Source organism: Tenrec ecaudatus, chromosome 5 (assembly GCF_050624435.1).
Source record: "Tenrec ecaudatus isolate mTenEca1 chromosome 5, mTenEca1.hap1, whole genome shotgun sequence".
NCBI classification, from domain to species: Eukaryota; Metazoa; Chordata; class Mammalia; order Afrosoricida; family Tenrecidae; genus Tenrec; species Tenrec ecaudatus.
The window spans coordinates 6,807,235-6,824,595 of NC_134534.1; the positions used below are offsets into that span (position 1 = coordinate 6,807,235).

Below are 17,361 nucleotides of genomic sequence, written 5' to 3' on the forward strand. Positions count from 1 at the left end.
GTGAAATTACACACTACCACAGGTGACATCTGCTGTGCTTTGATGCCAACCTGGCTCAGGGGCCCTGGTGGCACAGCCACTAAAGCACCCAACTCTCAACTTTCAGATTGGTGCTTCACACCTGTCCAGGGGTCTTGGGAGCCACTTCTGTAAACATGCCAGCTGGGGAAGCTCACAGGGGCAAGGCCGCGCAGCCACATGGTGCTGGAATCTCTTCATGGTCAGCATCAGCCAGTAAGTGCAAGGCCAAGGCCGCCCAGGGCAGTGAGAGATCCAAGTCTGAAGGGGCAGGGCCGATGCTCCTCTCCCCCAGATTCCCTGCCCTTTCTGGCTGACTGACCCCTCTTTCCTTCTGGTCCGTGCCTCAGACACCTACCTTTTTGCCACCAATGCAGCTCACAGAGTGGGTCATGTGGCTCCCTGTCCTGGCCTCCTCTGTCCCCCCTGGCCTCTGCTGGGCTGGGAGCCGTGCACCTGCACTGGGTGGCCCTGCCCAGTAAGTCCTTCCTGGAGGCTCTCCTTGCCCCACCATCTAACTGGCTCCCTTTCATCCCCGAGGGCCCAGCCCTCACGAATGCCCACCAGGGGAACGTGTGTATTCTTGGTCTCTGGTGGGAATCCCTGGTGGTGCAGACAGTGAGGTACTGGACCAGTCACCCTCCAGGTTCACAGTGTGACTGTCCACAGGCGCCTGGCAGCCTCTTCCTGAAAGGCCGCGGACTGCTGAGTGCAGGTAACCAGGCCACAGCCTCAGGATGGTGTCCTAGGACTGCCTTAGACGCAAATGGCACGGTGTCTTAGGGAGGTGGGTGAACCGCCAGGAGCCAGGCTGGCACTCAGCTGGGGAAGGGTGGGTCACAGCTCGAAACCCCGTGAAGCACTCTGAGGGTCCCGGGGGGCTGGGCTGCCGATAAACTCTCTGTGGCTGTGCGTGTGGGAAGCGGGCGCCCTTCTTCTGCACCAGGCAGACGTGGGCATGCCGAGGGGCCCGGGACCCAGGAGAGCTGCTGTGTGCAGGCTGGAGAGGGTTTCAGCTACCGTCCTGGTGGGAGGGGGTGGCGGGAGGTGCGACGGGGACAGACTCTCAACCCTTCCCTTCTGCTTCTCTGACAGTTGTTCTGGGCTTTTTATTAATTGGTTGATAACACTTAGCTCTCCGGGGGGTTCTGAGATTTAATTAGTTCTTGAGCAGTGTCGGGTAGGTACTTCAGAATACCAGCGCAGTGTTAATTATAGATGAATGCCTATGGACTGATTGCTACCAGTGCAGGATTGCGTTTGCACTTAACTCTTCACCTGCTGGCCAGGTCGGGCATTCCATCACCAAGTGCCCTGTGTTCCTGCTTCTCATGTCTCTGTGCCGGGTAGTGACCAGGGTATGCGTCTATTCTATCCTGGGTCTGCACAGTGACTGAGAAACCAAACCAGACTCACTGCCATTGAGTCGGTTCTGATTCAGACGGACCTTGGTGGACAGAGCAGAGCTGCCCCTGTTGGTTGCCGAGGCTGTACACCTCAATCTTTGTCCTGTGGAGCTGCTGGTGGGTTTGAACTGCTGACCTTGCAGTTAGCAGCCTAACTTGTAATCCACTGTGCTGTCAGGGTTTCCTGGCAATGACGTGTGGCAGGGCCTTTACCAAGAATCATTGGACTGGATGGGAGACAGGACCAGGAATCGTCCCAGAGGGGATGCAGTGGGCCTCCACGGCTCTGTGGGCCTGAGATGATACAACACAAGGTGCCCTGGTGGCACTGGGAGTTAGGCATTGACCTGTGAACACAAGGTTGGCGGTTCAAACCCACTATAGCGTTCCAAGGGAGGAAAATGAGGCGCTCTGTTCCTGGAAAGATCTGCAGTCTTGGAAACCCTATGTGGGGCCACTGGGAGCCACTTCTGACTACAGTTTCTTTATGGCCAAAGCTGCCTACACCTGTCTCCTGAGGAGCGGCCGAGGGGTTTAAACTATTGACCTTTTCGATAGCAACCAAGTGGTTTAACCACTGCACTGCCAAAGCCCCTGCCATCGAGTTATTTGGCCTCACAGTTCACAGAGCAGATCTTCCCCAGAGGGTTGGCCAGGCTGTCTGTCCTTACAGGAGCTGGGGGCCGCAGCGTGCGTCTGTGGGGAGGCTGGTGGGTGAACAGCCGCGTGCCCACTCGCCTCCGGTGCGTGTGTCCACATCCCTTGGCAGGTGCTTGTTTCCTGGACGGCCCATACAGGTACATGCTCACACTCAGTCACTGATGCCCGTTCCGTGTGCTCCTTAGGGCGCGAATCTGACACCGAGCTGGAAAGGAAGGGTAAGGAGGACGATCGAGAAAAGGGTGCAAAGAGAGCCCGGGCACAGAGGACGGAGAAGGTGCAGAAAGTGCCCTCGGGCACGGCGGCCTCGCAGCCTGAGGGCGCCAAGAAGCCCATCATCAGCGTGGTTCTGACGGCGCACGAGGCCATCCCGGGTGAGAGGGAGCAGGGCTTATGAGACCCTGGGGCGGGTCTGCACCCAGTGCAGTGGGTGGGCGAGGACGCTGTGGGCACCCATGGGCTCAGGACTGAATGACCAGGAATTGGGAGAGAGCGAGTCTGTTGCTGGCTGCTCAGGAGCTGAAGTTCCCCAGCAGGGGCTGTGTGGCTGCTCCCCTTCCTCTCCTTCCCCCGCTGCCAGCCCTGTCCTTAGTGGAGGGTGTCTCTCTGGGATGCCCCTCCCCCTGTGTTTCTATCCCTAGTGGGTCTATTAAAGGATCGGTGACGTTGGGAAAGCCCCTCGTGTCACCCTCCTCACGGAGTAGCTGGTGGCTGGCTTCTACCTACTCTCCCCATCTGACTTTACATGGCTGCTGGGCCACCAGGCACCGGGTGGGGGGCTTTCCTGGGCAGACGTTTCTTTTCTCATAATTCAGAGGCTGGACATTCAAGTTCAGGCTGTGTCCTTAGGGGAAGCCCTTCTAGACGCTGGCTGGCTGAGGAGCTCTGGGGTCACAAAGCCCCTGCCTTCCTGGTCTCAGTGTCACCTTCTCCCTGGCCAGCATGCACGTCCTCAGCAGCTGCCCTGGGGACAGCATGGCATTATACTACACAGGCCCTGCTGCTGCGGAGCAGATAACGCATCTACTTAACACACTGGGCCAAGCAGATAACGCATCTACTTAACACACTGGGTCTGCTCCCTTCTGCAGTCGGCATGATGGCGGGTGAGGGGCTATCGGGGTGCGCCACGCTTGGGGGGGCCAATGTGCTGCCCACAGCATCTTTAGATTCTTGCAGCCCTTGAGCACAGTGCAGCACAGCAGTGGGAAGGCAAGCGTCCATGCTGGCGGCCGGTACAGCTCCACGGCCAAGTGTACTGAGCAGATAACGTGGAGCTGCAGCCACAGGAAGGACTTGCCTGGCCTGTGCACCTACCCACATGCCCACTCAGCAGCAGAAGGGGCCTGGCAGGCAGAGCTGCATGCCCCTGGGTGGGTCGGTGCCCATGGCGGACCCACTTTCACACGCAGTGCATTGTGCCCCTGTGCCAGGTGCCACCAAGATTGTGCCCGTGGAGGCTGGGCCCCCAGAAGCAGAGGCCGCCGGCCCTGAGAGTGCGGTGGCCGACCTGGCCCAGCGGCGGGGCTACCAGGAGTATGCCATCCAGCAGGCGCCCTACGAGCAGCCCATGAAGTCCAGCAGGTGAGGCTTCCGCTCCGTCCTGCGGGGCTGCAGGGCTGGTGTCAGTGGGCGCTATCACAGGGGGCGGGCAGGAAGGTGGGTCCTGTGGATAGCCGGTGCTGCCTGTGAAGGAGCCGGGAGGGGAGGGCTTAGTTGAACGTGAGAGCTGACTGGTGCCACCATTGCAACCAAGGGTGTGTTGGCCGAGCCCGCATCCTTGTGGGAAATGTGTGATGGTGAATGTTCTTTCTGAAACGGGTGGGCAGGAGCCTGGGCCACCTTGTCACAGCATCTGACACTGTCACTCAGTCAGCAAGGCCTTCGCTGCTTCATGAGTCTGCACCACACGTTGGTTATTGAAAACCCCTCTCTGCTCTCTAGTCTGCGGGAGGGACCTTCTGACATCCGTGCGACGGGAGTGACAGGCCCCAGAACCCTTCCTGATAGAAACAACTTCTGTTGAGGTTGGGGAGAGAGAGAGAGAGAGAGAGAGAGAGAGAGAGAGAGAGAGAGAGAGAGAGAGAGAGAGAGAGAGAGAGAGAGTGTGTGTGTGTGTCTAACATGCAGTACTGCGGTTGCATTGTTCTGTTTTCTTTTTCCATAATGAGATACCAGATCCACTCTTGGCCACGTGCTCTTGTTTTAAGCTTAACACACCTTGGGAGTCTTCATTCCCAGCCCAGATTCTGCAGTGAGTGCTTGTGTCCACTGTGTAGTTCAGGGGACCAGTTTCACCCTGAGAGCCGTGCTGGGGGTGCGAGCACCCTGGCATCCTTCCCCAAGACGTCAGGTGAGATAGATTCGAGGTTATGAGTCTGAGACCGTGAGTCCGCCACCGGTCTGTCCGTCTGTCGCCCTGTGGTGGCTGCTGTGGTGCCGGACGCTGCATCACTGGCGTCCCAGACACCAGCAGGATCACCCAAAGTGGATAGGTGTCAGCAGAGCTTCCAGACGGAGAACTGACTATGAAGAAGGAACAGCCTGTCCACGCCCGAGGGGCCAGCCACCAAGAGAGACACGGTGGCTGCCACAATGGGCTGAGGCCTAGGAGCAGTGGCCAGGGTGGCACAGGCCCGGGCAGTGTTTCCTTCTGCTGTGTATAAGGCTGCTGTGCGTCAGAGCTGACCCGATGGACGGCAACAGCTTCTGAAGACCTTGTGTCGCATACTGGACGCCGATGGCCAGGTCCGACGCTGCGCCGTTCTGGTGCACACAGGTGTGCTGTGGGTCAGGACCGGTTCAGCGGCACGGCTTCAGGTTGAGTGCTCAACATTGTGGCCACATTATAAACTGACCTCCAGATATACCCACTGCCTGCTGGGAACTCCATGGACATGAATGAACCAGAGGGGCTGCTTCCCCCTCCCCTTTCCCCCGTCCTCAGCCGTTAGCTCGTCCTCAGCCGTTAGCTGTGCTGGGCTAATGAACCTGGAAGCCAGCCAACACAGGGACAAGACCACCTGAGGCCTGACCCCATCTTCCAGCTGAAAGGAAGGCCTCGCCCTGATGAGTTCTGTGGGTGTGGGGGCTCTACGCTAGGAGCAGCAGTCTTTAAAGTCTGACGGAGCTTGGCGGGCCCCTGCCTCTCCTGCCAACTGGGCGCAGGCTCAGGGAGAAGGCAGAGAGTAATGCAGCGGTCCTTTCTGGACACGCACCACCTTGTCCTCGAGCGTCTCCTGCAGCCGCCCTGCACGGTCGGAGGGGATTTGATGCAGTGCAGAGGGAGAACCACGGAAGTCTTTCTGTAAAGAGGCAGGTTCCTGCCGGGCCCTTAGGGAATCACATTCTGATAATGGGTGTGTTGGGGTGGTGGGTGGGGGTGGGGTGCCCCGTCCTCTGTTCTCATTGAGTTGAATGAATGAATCTGGATAGTCTAAGAGGACCCCTCTTTTCTGGGCAAGTCTGCCACAGAGCGATCCCTCAGGATCAGGCAGTGCCGTAGCTCGGCTGATATGTAGCTCTTACCGAATTTCCCTCACATATCGAAGCTCTCTCGGGCAGAGAGACTCCAGGACATGCTAACCTGTGTACAGGTGAACCCACAGCCGTCTATGCTGACTCCCCGCCCCTCCGCAGGGCAGAGGGAGCCTTGCCTCGTGGGTTTCTGAGGCTGGAATCATGAGGGCAGCGGACTAGTTGCAGGTGAAGATCCCTAATATTCAATCCACAGATCCAGGCCGGGTTCCTCTTGTCGTGCAGTCCGTTAATATTTCATGCGTGAATGTAAAGGAGTTGTGAAAGAGATGGCAGTCTTTTGCACGAGGCTTTTGCTTTGCGGGACAGAGGACAAGCTTGCTGGTTGTGTCTTTCTTAGAACACGGGTGGGAACCTTTTCGGTGCCAAGGGCCCTTTGGATATTTATTGCCCCTCGTGGGCTTTGCTGCTCCGACATTTAGTGAACCCGCCCCTCGCCTGGTTGCTGGGACTGCTTCTCTCTGGTGAGGCCTGTGATGTCAGCCACTCTTGACAACGTCCCCCAGCCCTGGTGTAACAGATACGAGAACGAGGATTTAGGGAAGCCAGAAAGCTGTAAGGAGAGAAATGATTTTGAATCTCATCCCAGACTGAAAAACCCAAGCCCGCTGCCAGCAAAGTTCCCCGGCGACCACCGTGACTTTCTCCCATACTCTTTTCTTTCTCCCCACATCTGACCCCCAAGCGAGACAAACATTTGGTCACATAGAGTTTCTACTTGATACGTAATTTTGTATCTTTCTTTTAAAACAAACCAACAGGCCCTGGCACCACCAGGGTGCCCTGCAGGCCTCTGTACCCAGGACTACAGCCACGGAATCTTCCTAAAGTGCCCTTCGGATTCTCAGCCTCCGCTTCCAAGACCCAATGAGTCTCGGCTTTGAGGTTTTTTTCTGTTGGGAAGTGTTTTGGATGAAATGAGAGTGAATGGTTTTAGAGGAGGGAATAAGGATTTGGCTAGTTAGTGGAACACGGGGTTCCTGAGGGGGTCTCGAGCTGATGTGGCTAGGTGATCCCTGTGTCTTCAGATTCCTCCACTAGATGGCGACATGTACTGGAAATGGGATAGCTTTCCCCCACTAACCCCAGGGCTGGAACATGCAGGGGTGTACTCACTGCATGCCCCGTGGGTCACAGCAGGCTTAGCCGGTGCCTCTCCAGGCCCTCTCCACTCGCACATCCCACCTGGGTTCTGCTAGCTGCTCCATTCAAGCCTTTCTTCACGTCTTGGACCCCTGCTGACCCCTACCTTTCCCTCGTCCCGGGTTGGCCACCTCCGGTTCACTCCCCAGCCATGGGTCCCGGTGTGGAGTCCTCTGGGAGGCTGCCCTGCCCACCAGCTGGCCAGGCTGAGGGCAGCAGGTGGCTCTCCTCCACAGTCGGCCATGTTTGCATGGCTCGTAATACGGTGCCCATAGACCGTGCGAGGTGCAGGGGCCATGGTAGAATTCTCATTCTTGATTCTAGTTCTACACTCACTGTCTTCTGGCTGGTTGGCACTTCTGGTGACCCTAATGGGCTGGAATGAGCTGTCCCATAGGGTATCCAGGCTGTGATCACTATGCAAGCAGCCTGCCTCCTTTTGCTCCTGCAGGGTGGCTGGTGGGCTTGCACCTCTGACCTTTTGGTTAACAGCCAAACTGCTTCCCTGTGCTGGGTCCTCCTCGAAGCTTCTGGCCTTCCACTGTTGTGCACCTTCACGTCTCCACCTTCCCTGGATGGCATGCTGGATTTCAGCTGGATTCCCAGGGCAGTGAGGCTGGCCCTCGGAAGTGCAGGGAACGCAAGGCTCCCTCCCTGGATGAGGAGTCGTGGGATCTAGCCATGTTTCAGCATTGCAGCTCCTCCGGCTCAGCCCTGGGGGACTCTTGGGCACTTGGCAGCCTCCTTGCCCTCGGGGCGAAGCATGCCACAGGGGTCTTGCCTGGGGCTTGTCTAGGCCACTGCATTAATAATGTGAAGCTCTTTGCACCCACAAACATACATGGTGGGTGTCTTTGTCACTTGAGAGCAATTCCAGCACGTGGCCTGAAAGCAGCCTTGGCTTAGCCCACAGACACACTGGTCAGCTAGATTTGAATATTCCGATCACATGGTGTGACCTGGGCCCTCCAGTGCTCTTGGCCACGCCGTCCATTTAAACTGCTTTCACTTAAAGGCTCAGCATCCTGTGTGCTTGAAACATCCTTGCTTGGGCCATTCATGACTCTAGACATCATGTCATCGTGACCTGCCAGCTCGCACAGGGTAAATATCAGGCCATTAGCCGCAAGGCCGGCTGGGCAGAATCACCTGCTGCTGCTCCTTGGGAGAGAGAGGAGGCGGTCTGCTCCTTAAGAGTTTGTAGCAACTCTTCGCAGCCTTCCAGGGTCGCTCTGGGTGGGAAACAGCTGGACAGCACTGGGTTTGGGTTTGGCTGTGATGGGCAATGGCCATCACAGAGGACACTCCGTGCCTGAGGCCTTGGCTGGACAACTGGGGCACATCCTGCAGAGGGGGCAGTTCTGGCAGGAGAGGAGTGTCACCTGCCACCTCCTCCACCGGTGCTCACCAGGCCGTGTCCCTTCATTGTGCACTGGTTTCAACAATAAAACTTGACCCTTTCAATAGCAGTGGACGCCCCAGACAGGGGGCTTTCTCTCTGTGTGCCCACACTGGGGTGGTGGTTGGGTTGAAGCCGCATTCTCAGGCCAAACAGAGAGGAGGATAACTGCCCAGGCTGTAACACACACACACACACACACACACACACACAAAACCCCCCAGGCTGTATACACACACACACACATACACACAACCCCCCAGGCTGTAACACACACACACAACCCCCCAGGCTGTAAGACACACACATACACACACAGCCCCCCAGGCTGTAACACACACACACACACACACACACCCAGGCTGTAACACACACACACACAACCCCCAGGCTGTAACACACACACACAACCCCCCAGGCTGTAACACACACACACACACACACACACACACCCAGGCTGTAACACACACACACACACAACCCCCGGGCTGTAACACACACACAACCCCCCAGGCTGTAACACACACACACACACAACCCCCCAGGCTGTAACACACACACACAACCCCCCAGGCTGTAACACACACAACCCCCCAGGCTGTAACACACACACACAACCCCCCAGGCTGTAACACACACACACACACACACACACCCAGGCTGTAACACACACACACAACCCCCCAGGCTGTAACACACACACAACCCCCCAGGCTGTAACACACACACACACACACACAAAACCCCCCAGGCTGTAACACACACACACAACCCCCTAGACTGTAACACACACACACACACACACACGATATTACCTAAGCGTATCAAGCAAAGCACCAAACCATCAATTCGATTCTGTCTCAGTAGCAACCATGTGTGCGCAGAGAACTGAGCTCCATGGGGATTTCAAGGCTGGGAGCTTTGGGAGGCAGATGGCCAGGGCTTTCTTGCAAGATGCTTCTGGGCAGGGAGTCTGGGGGGTGCTGAGTGATGATGCAGTTAAGCAAGTGGCTGGCTGTTAACTGAAAGGTTGGTGGTTTGTGTCCTTGGAGGGCTGACTGGGCAGAAGGGTCTGGGGGAGCTACTGACCAGCAATCAGCTGCTGGACACCCATGGAGCCCTGGCTCTGGACTCAGCTCTGGTTCCAGTGCCAGCTTCAGCACTTCCTCAGTGTCTGTGACCATATGCAAACTCTCAGTGTTCTCATCTGCAGGATGGGTCTGGGACCAGGGCTGGAATGGAATACTTGGCATCTGATTTGACCTATCATATGTGCCCAGCCATTGGGAGTTGCTACCCTTACTGACTCAGTGAGAATGCACTGCTCCCGCAGGCAGGCAGGCAGGCTTCCACGCTCCCCTGGCACAGTCTCCCATGGTGCCTGAGACACACTGACAGGTGTTGACTCATGCTCTGGGCCCAAACCTACTACCACCTTCAAGTCAGTGCTGAGTCACAGGCCAGGCTAGAACTTACGAGTGCCAACAGCCTCAGCTTTCTCCTGCAGAGTGGCAGGTGGCTTGAACTGCTGGCTTTGCACCTTACCAGCTTAATGAATGGCAGTTCTGTAACTGAGCCAGAGGGGCTTCAACGGTCCTACCACCAATGGTAGAGCAGTGTGGGGAGTTCCCCAGGTAGAGAGCAGCCACCCCCACATGCAGTCCTCACCCGGTGCTGGCCAACTCAGAGAGGCCACCTGGCAGAGCGTCTACTTCTGACTGACCACAGCTCTTCTCCACTGGAGAGAAGCAAGCACAGATCAAAGCCAGGCATTGCCCAGGGGCTGAGCACCCCCAGCAGCTGGCTGGCCACACAGGCTGGGCAGGGCCAGGGACACTGGTGAGAAGGCACCAGCAGGCACAGTGTAGACAGTTCATCCTGGGAAGTCTGGTTCTCCGTGTGTTCCCGGGGTACACACTGGCCAGCCCCTGAGCCAGCTAGCACTTGTGCACGTCCTGAACAGCCCAGCCCATGCCCCTTTCCTTTCCTCAGCCCGGACGTCTGCCCACAGCAGGTTAATCCAGGTTAGTCTGCGTGCTATCCGCAGAACCTGACTGCAGCCACCGAAGGCAATATGAAGTAGAATGGCCCTCGTGACAACTGTTGTATGTGGGCAGATGGGCAGTTCCATTGTCCACCTCGAGCCTGCACTCTGGGGCTTCTTACTCCAGGCCAGGGCCTTTTCCCTGCGCAGTCCGCTGAGGCCCCTCTTCACCCTCCCATTAGCCTGTGGGCTCCGGGGACGAGGCCTGGCCCAGCCATCTTTGCCTGGTCTTCTGGGGACCCTTTGCAGTCCCCTGGGTGTTGGCTTCATAAGGAATCCATAGTTGGCCCTTATGATGCAATATGTGGGGTGCAGTGTAACGGTGCTGCCCTCTCTTGCAGGCTGGGCCCCACACAGCTCAAGATCTTCACGTGTGAGTACTGCAACAAGGTCTTCAAGTTCAAGCACTCGCTGCAGGCCCACCTGCGCATCCACACCAAGGAGAAGCCTTATGCCTGCTCCCACTGCAGCTACGCCAGCGCCATCAAGGCCAACCTCAACGTGCACCTGCGCAAGCACACTGGCGAAAAGTTCTCCTGCGACCACTGTGCCTTCACCTGCCTGAGCAAGGGCCACCTCAAGGTGCACGTGGAGCGCGTGCACAAGAAGATCAAGCAGCACTGCCGCTTCTGCAAGAAGAAGTACTCGGACGTGAAGAACCTCATCAAGCACATGCGCGACGCCCACGACTCGCAGGACCGCAAGGTCCAGGAGGCGCTGGATAAGCTCTGCCTGATGACCAGGGAGGGCAAGCGGCAGCTGCTCTACGACTGCCACATCTGCGAGCGCAAGTTCAAGAACGAGCTGGACCGCGACCGCCACATGCTGGTGCATGGCGACCAGTGGCCCTTCGCCTGTGAGCTCTGCGGCCACGGCGCCACCAAGTACCAGGCGCTGGAGCAGCACGTCCGCAAGCACCCATTCGTCTACGTCTGCGCACTGTGCCCCAAGAAATTCGTCAGCTCCGTGCGGCTGCGTGCCCACCTCCGCGAGGCACACAGCTCGGCCCCCGAGGCCGCCGCCTTCCACAGCTCCATCAACCAGAGCTTCTGCCTGCTGGAGCCCGGTGGGGACGTCCCCCAGGAGGCCCTGGGCGACCAGCTGCAGCTGGCCGAGGAGGAGGTGGTGTTGCAGGGGGTGAACACCCCCAAGGAGGCAGCCTGCCCCGTGGACACCCATCCCCAGGAGGCCCCGGGGGAAGTGGCAGTGGCCCCTGGCACTCTGGGCACCCCTGTGGAGCCCGCCAGCCTTTCTCCGCCCACACTGGTTTCCCCTGGCTTTCTGCAAAATAATGGCGCTCTTGCCCCCACTGAAACTCATACCGTGCCTGAAAACTCCGGGCAGCCCCAGTCCGTAGCCCCGGCCTCAACTCAGGATCCTGGGGTGGTAGCACTGCCGCCGGCCGGAGAAAATGGTGCGAGCCCTCCCCAGGAGCCCCAGGGCGCAGAGGGCCCTGCGTGCCCAGGCCAGGACATGACTGTCCTGGGCCCCGATGACCGGCCGGGTCCGGCAGAGGCCTCCGGACAACCCCCTCCGATGGCGGGCGGTGGGGACGGAGTCCCATGCCAGCCGGACTCCTGCCAGCCCGCCTCGGAGCCCCCGAGTGACGTCACCCCCTTCATGAAGATCCTGAACAGCCTGCGAAAGAAGCCCATGACCACGGGCCTGTGTGAGCGCATCCGGAAGGTGTACGGGGAGCTGGAGTGCGAGTACTGCGGTAAGGGGGCGGGGCGGGCGGTGGGTGCCGCAGGGCACTCAGGAGGGCCGAGCCAGGTAACGGCTGAGGTGGAGATGGGAATGGGTGCCCAACTGGGCTGCAGCTCAGGTCTTCCTGGAGGCCACCTCGTGGGCAGTTTGGCGAAGCGCGTTGGCATGGCCAGGCGGGCACCATCTCAGTGCCTTAGCCAAGAAGAGCAGGTCCAGCTGAGCAGTGGCACTGGCCCTGCCCCAGGGGATCAGAGGGGTGCCCTGATCATAATTCTAGCGTCATAGGCCAGGCAGCTTCTGCATCTCCAGGGGCGCTGGACCAGGGCCGGGCCGCGGAGCCTGGAGACTGACTGCACATGCGTGGAACCGCCTAGGCGTAGTGATTGGTCCTCATCCTCCTGCCCAAAGAGCCACACTCATCCCCCTCAGTAGACCAGGTGACGGTGACTAAGGCCAGCAGGAGAGGGTTAGAGTTGCATTGTCATATATATATATATGAAAGAAGACAAAAATCACCGAGAGGGTTAGAGTTGCATCGTCATATATATATATATGAAAGAAGACAAAAATCACCGAGTTCACTGGAAGAGAAACTTCCTTGTTCTCATGTGGCACTATTTTTTTAGGCAAACTCTTTTGGTACCAGGTGCACTTTGACATGCACGTGCGCACGCACACGCGTGAACACCTGTACTACTGCTCCCAGTGCCGCTATTCCTCCATCACCAAGAACTGCCTGAAGCGGCACGTCATTCAGAAGCACAGCAACGTCCTGCTCAAGTGCCCCACCGACGGCTGCGACTACTGCACCCCAGACAAGTACAAGCTGCAGGCGCACCTCAAAGTGCACACAGAGCTGGTGAGTGGTCAGGCCCTGGACCACAGTGCATGCGCAGGGGAAGGCCAGGGCCATCTCACTAGCGTTGGCCCTCTGCACACCCCAAGTCCTGGGCGCCCAGATCCCGGGCCACAGTGCATCCACAGTCGCATGCAGGGCAAGGCCAGAGGCGAATGGGAGACACCCCCACAGGGGCCAGCCACCTCTGTTGGTGTGCTTTTCCCCATCACCCGCTCTTGGCCAGCACTGTGTGGCCTTGAGAAAAAGATGGTATGGATGGAGGGGCACGCCCGCTCTTCATTCCTGCGTGCTGTCTGCATTGGGGAAGGCTGGGTAGAAACTGCCCATTTCTGGAAGGGTACAGTAACGGGCAGTCAACCGCAGGGGGAGGTAGACTAGATTGTGAGGGCCCAACGTGTGTCCAGTTGGTGCTGCCCTTGCCCTACAGGCCTGTACTGATGCTGAACTTGGGGAGCAGAGTGCCTATGACAGGCCTTCCGTTTTTCAAAGAAGTGTGACGTAAATTCAGGATGTGGAATGCAGAGACGGGTCCCAGTGAGAGGGCTGTGCCCCTGCTTCCTGGAGAGCGGGCCTCACAGGGGTGGAGGTACAGTTTTGGCAAGTTCTGATCCCTTTTTGGAAAGCTGATGGGAACTGGGAGGCCAGCCTGGCCCAGGTGTAGCTCAGTGTCAGGGGGCGATGGGTGGTGGACGTCCCAGCTCTTTGAACTTGGGGTTGAGGGCTTGTGGTGGGTTTCGGAGCGTGGGCTCTGCAGTCTGAGACATCTAGATTCAGAGCATCTTGAAGCCCACAGGCAGGCCACCTGGCCCTCAGAGACCCTGTAGCCTCTGTGAGATCGATGTGGGTGTAGCAACATGTAACATGGAGTACACACATCCCACACGTGTGTGCATGTTGCAAACATGAAAGCAAACTCCCTGCCATCTAGTCAATGCTGACTCATAGCGACCCTGTAGGGCAGGGCACCGGTGCCCATTTGGGTTTCTAAGGCTGTACCTCTTTACAGGAGCAGGAAGTCTCATCTTTTCCCCTTGGAGCAGCTGGCGGGTTTGAATTGCTGTCCTTGTGGTTGTGGTTACAAACCCAACTCATAAGCTGCGCCCCCCCCCCCACCTCCCCGGCCTCTCATAAGCCGCGCCCACCCCTACCTCCCCGGCCTCTTTGGGACATGTGTGAGTACATGTGTCTGCTCACATGCACACGCATGTTTATCCAAGCCTGGACTTCGGACACATATATCAGCAGGGAGCTGTCCCGGGGAAGGACATCGTGCTTGGTCATGCAGCAAGTGTGGCTTGATGCAATGCCTGCAGCAGCGGTGGCACCATCACCATTGTGAGGACGACGGAGGTCTGGGTGCTGCTGCGTCATTCTCTTGTCCATGGGCTGCCTACACAGCTGCACCTTAAAGACTGGCCTCAGTAGAACTGCCCTCTAGGTGCGCCCAATGGATTTGAACCACTGACCTTTTGATTAGCAGCCGAGTGGTCTTAATGACTGCACTGCTGGGGCTCTGCCAGCGCCATCCACGTCAGCTATTGCAAGCCAGTCCCAGGCAGCCCTCCCTCCTTGGAGACACATTCAGGGCAGTGGTGGCGGTGGCAGATAGTTTCAAAGACTACAGAGCTGCTGGCTGTGAGCAGCGTGTAGGCTGGCTTTGACTATAAAGGTGGGTGCTTTCCAAGAATGTGAAAGGAGCATGCCAGAAGTAAGGTAACAGCTGCCTACCAGCTTGGAAAATGGCCTGCTGGGGCTGCAGGGTCAGTGGTTCAAACTCAACCAGACTCCAAGCTACGGAGGAAGGATGAAGCTGTCTGCTCCCATCAAGACTGGTTGTTTCAGAAACCCCACGGAGGGCCACCGTGAGTCAGAATGGACTCAATGGTAGTGGTGGTTAGTAGTCTGGGAGTGAATGAGTATGCTCGCTAAGTGTTCACGCACGCACACACACACACACACACACACACACACACTCATTCACTCAATCAACTGGTTGGATATAAGTTTTTTCTACCCATTTCCAAAAGCTGGGGGTCTGTGGTATTCTCTCATTTGGACACAAGTGACTACGTGCCTGGGCATCCTGTTGGGGCTTTGTCCCCAGCTCCGAAAGTCTCACGTATGCAGCAGTTAGAGATTGGGGGGCTGGAGTGGGGGAGCCATGATATATTTTACCTCATTGTAGATGTAGAAGGAGCCCTGGTGGCATAGTGCTTCTGTGTTGGGCTTGATCGTCAAGGTCTGCAGTTTGAAACTACCAGCCGCTCTTCAGGAGAAAAACTGGGCTTTCTACCCCCTAAAGAATTACAGTCTCAGAAACTCGCCGAATTCATTTGAGTCTGTCCTGTAGGGTCGCTGTGAGTTGGGTAGACTTGATGGCAGTTTCAGAGTATGTTTAGAAAAAAATGATTTTATTGTGTGTATGTTTGAGCACACTGCTCTCCAGTTGTCTCTGCATGTACCGCGTAGGCACGTGGGTGACCTTCCAGTCACGCACCCGTTTTCCCCTCCTTTGCCCGTGTCCCCTCCCTGGTAATTTACACTCACAGCCTCCAAGCTTCCTCTCAACCTGCCAGGTGGCTGACAGCTGGATCCTCGGGTAGGTGGTTATTAGTGGACACTTACTGTCCACTGGGTGGCTCTCGGTGCCCAGGAGAGCCAGGCCTCCAAGTCATAGACAGTGGAGCAGCTTTGCCCAGAGAAGGCCCTTGGCCCTGGCCCTGCACCCAGGATATGTGCCTGCCTCTTGCCACCTGCCCCCTTGTTGGACCCTGAGCAGTCTAAGTGGTTGGGTGAAAGTTTCAGAACCTGTAAGCGTCCCTTTCAGCAGTTCTACACTCTCTGTGTCCTGACACCAGCTGCTGCCCCATCCCCCTAGTGGTCTTCTCCCTACTGCCCATGCGCCGTGCGAGCCCCTCTCCCTCTGTCCATTCGCCCTACCCTTTCCTGCCCTTTGAGTGTGGCTTCCTGACCGGTGATGCCTGCTGGTCATCATGTGTGGCCCCTTTGCCAAGGGCACGTTCTTCATGGGTGTGGCTGTTAACAGAGACCTGCTGGTGTCGTGGGCTATATGTTGGGCTGCTTAATTGCCAGGTCAGCAGGTCAAAACCACCACCTGCTCCACAGGAGAAAGATGAGGCTTTCTATTCCCGTAAAGCCTTATCTTCTCAGACACTCACCGGGGCCGTTCGACCCTGTCCTCTAGGGTCACTGTGATTTGGAATCCACTTGGTGGCAGTGGGCCATTGTTTGGCTGAAAGCAGGCCCAGGGGGTGGGTTCAGCTTCAGGACTGAAGGGAGTCTAAGTGCCATTCCTAGAGGGTCCCTCCAGTCTCTGTTAGACCAGTAAACCTGGTTTTCTTATGGCTTTGAGTTCTGGACCCCATTTCTTTCCCACGCTGACAGGGCCCCTGCTGTGACCCTGATCTGATCCAAGCCGTGGGGCAGGCTAACTAGCCACTGGCTGGTCCTTCCAGCTCACTCCTTCTCCTAAGGGCCCGAGTTGCCCTGAAGGCCAGTCCTATGGCGGCCCAGGCCACCCCGCCACCCCACTGTGGTCACCACTCTGGAGTTTGCCCTGCTCATCTGGGTTTTCACCTCCAGTGTGGACAGAGGCTTGAGAAAGAAACCAGCAAATTGGAGCCCGCCCTGGTGCCTTCTCGCGCAGCCACCTCCTGAGTCTTCAGAGGCAGCACAAATGGGGCCCACAGCTCTGAGACAAATCACTTTCAGATGGTTGGAGATTGAAAGAAAGAAAAACCAAATCACCGGGCCTCCTAGAAAATAGCTGTCAACTCTCCAGAGCCCTTCTGATTGCCTCTTACCGCGGTGGCCAGGGCCCTATCTGGAACTCTGCCCCGGGGTCCAGTGGATGTCAGGGTGAGCACGGGTCCCCCGAGCAGACAGAGGGTCAGTGACTATGCCGGGCCCTGGACCCAGCCGCAGCAGTGTGGAGGGGACCTCCACTGATGGCTGGTGGAATGTGGCTCCTGTGAGGTGGCAGGTGTCCTGGCTGGACATCGGGTCATCTTCCCAGGTGGAGGGCGCATCACCTAGGCCTCAGTGTCCCCACCTGAATGTCATCATCACGTCCCCCGGGGAGTGGTTGTGAATCTCGTGTAAAGACCCCTGCACACCCACCTGGAGGTCTGCAGATGGGATCTTTACCACCCTTCGCAGCCCCAGTAGTCTCTCAGGACTGCCTAGGCCCCATCCCTTTCCCAACATGGACCTTGTGCCATCCCACTAGTACTGATCTACCTGCTAGTGCAGCCCAGCAGAACAACTCTTACAGTGCTTCCATGTAGGCACTGGGTCGTGTGTCCACCTTTGATGCTGCTGCTGCCGCCTTTGGTGGGAATGTTGGTGGTGATGGTGGTGGCAGTGGTGTTGCTGATGGTGGCGGTAGTGCTGCTGATGGTGGCAGTGGTGGTGTCGGTGATGATAGTGTTGATGACTGAAGTGCTGGTGGTAATGGTGGTGATGGTGATGATAATGGTTATGGTGGAGGTAGGGGTGGTGGAGGTAGGGGTGGTAGGGTTGTAATGGTGATGGTGGTGGTTTTGATGATGGTAATAGTAGTGATAAT

The 17,361-nt window shown here is 57.4% G+C and overlaps 1 protein-coding gene across 1 annotated transcript in view; it reads left to right on the top strand.

The window, feature by feature from the left end:
- ZFAT (zinc finger and AT-hook domain containing) overlaps window positions 1–17,361 on the top strand; it is a 101,384-nt gene that overhangs the window by 37,938 nt on the left and 46,085 nt on the right. Inside the window, exons 4-7 of the mRNA XM_075549227.1 lie at window positions 2,270–2,458; window positions 3,518–3,668; window positions 10,549–11,924; window positions 12,541–12,773. Of these exons, the coding sequence (XP_075405342.1) occupies window positions 2,270–2,458; window positions 3,518–3,668; window positions 10,549–11,924; window positions 12,541–12,773 (1,949 nt within the window). The remainder of the gene's footprint in view (window positions 1–2,269; window positions 2,459–3,517; window positions 3,669–10,548; window positions 11,925–12,540; window positions 12,774–17,361) is intronic.